We start from the raw sequence: 6,662 nt of genomic DNA on the forward strand, positions 1-6,662 counted from the left end.
AATCTCATTAAATTTAATTTAATCACATTTTTAAAATTTTTTTATTATATAAATAAAATTTAATAAGCAAATTTAAAATTTATTTTTTTCATTTACATCAGATTTGAGAAACTTTAAGCCCGAATTTTTGAATCGAATCAAATTTAATAAACATATAAATTATTAATATTAAATATAAATTTCATCCGAAATCAAATCCAATCTGACATTATCCGTAAACACATCTACGGCAAAACACTGGCGTTTATGTGAAGAAGGTCCGGGTCGGGTCCAAGCTTCCCTTCCCTTCAAAATTTGGTATTATGAGCTCCGCCATGGCATCCCTAGGCCCGAACCTGATCCATTTTGTAGTTCTTTTTAGTACCATCCTTCCCTTTTCCCCCATTGCCTACCGACTACTGAACCGAAACAAAAGCCAGTCTCAGACTCAGACTAACTAAGAATTAACAATGTCAGCTTTGAGATTTAGCTTACGCTTAAACCCAATGCTATCAAACAGAATCCTTTCTCAAACAAATTTATTATTCACCTTGTCTTCTTTCTCCTCATCGTTCAAAAAGACCTCCAAACATCTTTATTGCACCTCCAATTCCACTCTTCATAATAATGGAGGAACCTCACTTTCTCTCTCAAGCAATTCTCCACTTTCAGGTATTAACTACTTTTTATATTATCTGTTTTTTGGAATTAAAATAGAAGCAAAAGGACTTATTTTTTACAATAAAATTTCAGGATTAGAGGATGAGTTGGTGGGTTATATATTTGGGAAGAAGAAAGCAACAGAAGTGGCTCATTTGTAGGTGCTTAATTGCCCACTTTCTTTCTTGTTTCTTTATTTTCTATTTTGTTTGATTGTTTTTATGCTGTGTTTGAAACTATTCTCTGTCTGCTACTATGTTTGGTTTGCTTTAGAACATTGAGTAATGCTATTTTCTCCGACTACTCTCAGATGGCATGGATGTAACAAATAACTGCTTTATAAACATATATAATCTGTGAGTTGTCCGAAAGTTGGACTATCCGACCCTTTAGCATTCTAGAACATTTTGAAAATTCAGTGTGTTTGATATAAATGTTGATGGCTTACATGCTGGGAAAATGTGTAAATTGAAGCATCTTTTCAATGTTAATTGAAAGATGTGGTAAGAACAGAGGTATGACCAGAATTTGTGATACGATATTAGAGAATGCAAATGGAAACTCATTGTCTGCGGGGTAAGTATGAAATAATATGAAACTGAAAGGGTGTTGCTGCACCAGAGAAAAGTGGTCTTTAGATTAATAAGGTTTTGTTTGTGTCAAAATCTATAGAAGTCTTAGCTTTCGTTAAGTTTGTGTTTGGTTTCAGTGTTGCTGGGAAAAGAAAGTAAATTTAGAATAGCACTATATTTGTTTTGCTCCTTGCGGATGAACATTTCATGTAAATGAGGGGAAAGAGGTTACTGACAATGAATAGTGGAGACACTTTCTGTTCTTTTTGGAAATCAAATAATGATGGACAATAACATATCCACCTTCACTAGCAATAGGAAGTTAACAACAGAGTCATACTGCAAGCCAAGCATAGGAACGGGAAAAGAAAGGAAATATTTTAACTGAAAAATGTTTATCAATGACCAAATTCAACCTAGGTGTTCTTTAACTATGACGCTGTGGAAACCTATATGGATAAGAACTGGAATGAAAATGAGAATAACTTTCTGCAACAAAACATTTGGTTGGTGTGGTAAGTGGTAACAAATGGATTTGATGATTATTAACAAATATGGATTGTGAATTTTTTATTTTACTTAAATGCTTGAACTTCGTTTAAACTCCATTTCTGTAGATTTTAAGGGGGATATTATTTGGAATACGAACCATGTAATGAAATGGTTTAAAATTAAACATGAAAATTGGAAGCATTAAATGGAGGTCAAATTTCTGTCTTTGCTTCTTGATATGCTATTCCTATTCTAAAAGAAGACTTGCATTACTAATAGAGAAAAAAATATTATTGTCGTTGCCCTCACAATAAGGCACTGCTAACAATGAATTAGGTTAAAAGCTAGTTCTATTATTCACACCACCTAAATATATTATTTTACGAATTATAACTGTTGAATCTTGAAATTGAAGTGTAAAAACACATAATTTCAGTGTATATGACATCAAATTTCTTATCGAATTTGATATTCTTTAGAAATCTATATTCTCATTCTTGAGCATCCTCATTTGTAGGTAAACAAGCTTTTTTTTGCTTTTTCTTTTTTTTTTTTTTAAATTGTTCAATCTTTGTTTGCTTAAGTTCATGCTTATGTTGAATTAGATGAGCCAAATATGATTTTGGGCCTGAGGAGCCTGTTTCTGATACAACCCCCTTGTAGTATCTCTGTAGCAATTAAGTTTTGATCTTGTTTATACTAAGGATGTTAATTTATTTATATCAATTTGGAGTTTATGAAATCTTTCATAATAAATTTCCTTGTTACCTTTCAGCAACACTGCTGAACTCTGAATACCTTAATATATATTATGTCCATCACTGACAGGGTTTGGAGGCATGTCCTACGTAAAGGGGATATGGTCATAGATGCCACATGTGGGAATGGTTGTGATACCTTGGCAATGCTCAAAATGGTTGCTGATGAGTCTGGTTTTGGTCGTGTTTATGGAATGGATATTCAGACAGAGGCTATAGAGAATACTTCCTCCTTACTGGATCAAGCTGTTACTCCAAAGGAGGTTTTTCTCATTGTCTTTTTGATGTTGTCTCCTTTATCGTGAACTGTTCAAAGAGTAGTAATGTTTTAATTGGTGCAAGAAAAATCTATCCAGATTTGACAATATATTTCAAAGTTTAACCTTAAGATTCTGAATCCCTAGCTTAATGGTATACAAGTTTAAAAATTCAGTCTTGTTTGAATCAACATACTGCACAACTGTCAAAATATTCAGTCACCTTAGAGGTGCTTCGAAATGTCATTAGAGGCTGTTATGGTCATTTGACTTTCTATATCTTGTGCTTCTTCTACATAGAACTTATGTTTATTTACCATGTTTGTAAAGGTACCTATGTCTTATACAATTACTAAAAAGTTTCTGGCTTATGCAGAAAGAACTAATAAGTTTCTGGCTTATGCAGAAAGAACTAGTCAAGCTTTTCCCCATTTGCCATAGTAGAATGAATGAAGTTGTTCCAGAAAATACTGCTGTTAGGTACTCATTAGCTCTCAAGTTAATCTATCTTTCTTTTTTATTATCTGATAGCCAAAAATGTGGATGTCATGGATGTTGAGGCCAGTGAACATTTTATTGCATTTTCTTTTTCAATATAGATAAATTTCTTCCTCCATAACTTTCTTTTTCAATATGAACATTTTATTGAACATGTAATATTTCTTCCTCAACTTTCAAAAAGGAGAAGAAACAGACAAACGAAGAAACTGACCTTACTCCTTGAGTTTTCTTGTCAAAGCTGCTTTTGATAGTTTCTTTCTCTCTAGTCTCTATCCATTGGCCTCGGCATTTGATCCAAGAAGGAATATTCACTTTGTTTCTCATCCTAATCTTATATTGTTTGCCATGGGAAGTTTATTCAGCCATTTCCCTCGGAAGTAGAAGAACTACGGAACTGATGAGTGATAGAGGAACTAAACCATAGGACTTATAAAGCATCTTTAAAATGCTGAATTTGGTAGAACTAGACACCTTTTCAAAAGTGGAGATAAAACAGTTTAGAGGAGAAACCTATGGGTTCCTCTGGAATGTGAATCCCTGATCCTCAAAGAAACTCTATGGCTATATGTGCCCTTTTATCCTCTTTGTCATATTGGACCTATAATTTCTACACTTTGACTTTAAGTCCATAATCAGCATAGCCTTCAATCTTTTCTTAATTTATTTATACTTGCTTTAAGATCATCTTGATTGCCTATAGAGCATTGTTACTCCTTACAAATCCTGTTCTAAGCTAGGATGGTGATGAATTGACTAGTGGAGTCAACCCCAGTCATTTGTAAATCACTCATCTTACCATAGTGCTATTCTCTTTTATGGGCTGCTTCCAGTTGTGATTGTTTGTCCTTCACTAGTATTATATGAACGTTTACTTCATATATTTTTTTTGGAAATCAATATTTTGTTCATAACTTCTATGGTCAATAGCAATAATACCCTTCTTGATCGTTATATGTAGTTTTCCAAAAGGCATCATGTAGTATATTGTGGCAGTCATCACATGTTTATCTATGCTCTCATGTTGAGCCACTAGCCAAGTTGGTCTCCATCCAGTTGGTAGAAACCAATTTAGTTCCAAATTCAATAAATAACCAAACCAAACAACAAATCCACACTAAGTAACGGGCATAGGAGTCATTTTGTTTAACATGTTCCCATTTTACTATTTGATTTCATCTTCAAATCTCATAAGAAATAAAAGATTGTATATCCACTGAGCACCCTAGCACCTTTATGTCTGAAAACTTTTGAAACTGAAGGATGTAAATGCATAAAAAACTGAGACAAAGTAACTTGTTCAATGTATCTGAAATGGAACTTTCAACAAGTATTTGTTTCTCTGCTTTTAAGACTAGAAATGATGTTGTTATGCTCCTACTGCACTTACTTTATAGACTTAAATATTAATAAATGTCTGTAGTTACGTAATTGTCTGTTTTTGTTTCAGTGCACATGTTAAATGTATGCATCAATCTGGTAAAATAAGAGATTTCCATTTGATGTATGGTTGGAAATGTTTGTGGGTCAAATTATGATGCTCCTTGAACTTGAACATGAGCTTTTAACTTTACACTCTTTGTAGTTAAAAGGATATAGAGGACAAATATAACTAATCATCTGATGTGTAACATAGTTATCTTGTATTACACTTACAGAAAAATTGCTACATCCATGTATTTCTATTATTTGAGGACTATATTCCATATTTCTTTTCACAGTCCTTCATAGTAATTTCTTGTGAAGTTTCAAATTTTGACTAAAAAAAAAAGGTGGATAATCTATTTTGTTTCAAAAAGCGTTTCATACTGTAGAAAAGAACCCAATGAAATTATGTGAATCTGCAATGAGAATTGTAATTAAAAACATTTATTGACATCATTTCACAAATCAGAACCACGTTGGTATTTCAGGGGTACTGGCGGTTGTTTTCCCTACATTGGTCTTAATTGTTTAGTCGCTAATGAATAATGATTTGAATAAATTATTACTTTTTGATGTCTACTGGACAGCATATCATACACCTTGTGTCAATACCAGACTTTCAATTTATTAATATATACAAAAATGTGTGTCACAAATTATTGTCTTCACCAGGCCAGTTAGAAAGGGGCTTGAACATCTTAGCAAATGGCAAGTTATATATTATTAACTTCATGTTAATGGAACACGGATTCAATTTTACATATCTGTCATTCTGCAATTATGCTCGTTACTATTAGAATGGTTAGCTGCTTCTTCATACTTTACACGAAGCCATGTTAATATATATGCCTTTTTTTTTTTTTTTGGCATTGGGATAGAATTAATTCCTTGTCTCCTTCTAGACTTGTTGCATTCAACCTTGGCTATCTACCTGGAGGTGACAAAAGTATTATTACAATTTCAAGAACAACACTGTTGGCCTTGGAAGCTGCAAAGAAAATGCTGATATCAGGAGGGCTTATTAGCCTAGTGGTTTATGTGGGGCATCCAGGTGGAAGGTAAATTTTGTCTACTAGACTCATTTTTTTTGCCATGGTTGTGATTTTGTTGATGTTTTTTAGCATTAGCTAGAATTCCGAGGCTCAGCATTTGGTGAATTAATAAGTTTGTCAGGGAAAACCCAGGCTTAATCTAGTGGTTGTTATGCCTCATTAGAACGATTAAGGTCTTAGGTTCGAATTACGCCTCTCCCTTTGGACTTCCACATGTATACCAAAGAAGTTTGTTGTTGACTGCCGTTTTTGGTTAGGTCATCCTGTTGTTTACATGCAGCACCAGCATCAAAATTTGTGAATGTAATTTTCAACTGCTTTTCATATGTAATTGAACGAGTTAATAAACTACACATGGTTTACCATTCTTAGCCGTGTAACTTGATTGAAGGCACTTGGCATTTTCATGTTAGACTTAATTTTCAGGGAAGAATTGGAAACAGTTGAAGTCTTTGCTTCTGGATTATCTGTCGATGGTTGGATATGCTGCAAGTTCCAGATGTTGAACCGACCCTTAGCTCCAGTACTGGTTTTCATATTTAAGAGATGAAACGGCAGAGGATTTCCAAAATGTAGCAAATTTTGTACTTTCTAAATTGTCAATTTGATTTTCGATTTTTTTTTTAAATATTTTATAAATTCCTCGAAAATTGGTTTACTTATATGGAATTCATTTATGTATATAGGCTCCTCATGACAAGCTTTGAGAATAAGATTAATGTCATGAATGTCTCTTCAAATATATTAAAATATTCAATTTGTTACTTAAAATTTTAAAATCTCTAATTTGATATTTGAATTATGAATTTACGTATTGATATGATATTTTGAAAGTAATTTATCTGTCACTTATCATTTGAAATTAGAAATGTTAAATGTGAGTATTAAATTAAATAATAGATTAATATTTCAGGCATCACATTAAAACTTATAAAATTCAAATATTACATTAAATATTTTATTATAATT

The 6,662-nt window shown here is 32.6% G+C and overlaps 1 protein-coding gene across 2 annotated transcripts; it reads left to right on the forward strand.

Moving 5' to 3' along the window:
* The first annotated feature begins 339 nt into the window (after positions 1-339).
* LOC111276633 (S-adenosyl-L-methionine-dependent methyltransferases superfamily protein) lies at positions 340-6,371 on the forward strand. Of its 2 annotated transcripts, none has more exons than XM_022862380.2 (6): positions 340-651; positions 733-796; positions 2,532-2,724; positions 3,125-3,198; positions 5,544-5,699; positions 6,107-6,371. In XM_022862380.2, the coding sequence occupies exons 1-6, from the start codon at positions 450-452 to the stop codon at positions 6,138-6,140; spliced, it is 723 nt and encodes a 240-aa protein (XP_022718115.2). In that variant the 5' UTR covers positions 340-449; the 3' UTR covers positions 6,141-6,371. The 2 variants fall into 2 exon arrangements, with proteins under 2 accessions (XP_022718115.2, XP_022718114.2); XM_022862379.2 differs by having other exon boundaries at positions 6,120-6,371.
* The last annotated feature ends 291 nt before the right edge of the window (positions 6,372-6,662 follow it).

This window comes from Durio zibethinus, chromosome 25 (genome assembly GCF_047325235.1).
Source record: "Durio zibethinus cultivar Kanyao isolate XHJ-2024 chromosome 25, ASM4732523v1, whole genome shotgun sequence".
Lineage (NCBI taxonomy): Eukaryota > Viridiplantae > Streptophyta > Magnoliopsida > Malvales > Malvaceae > Durio > Durio zibethinus.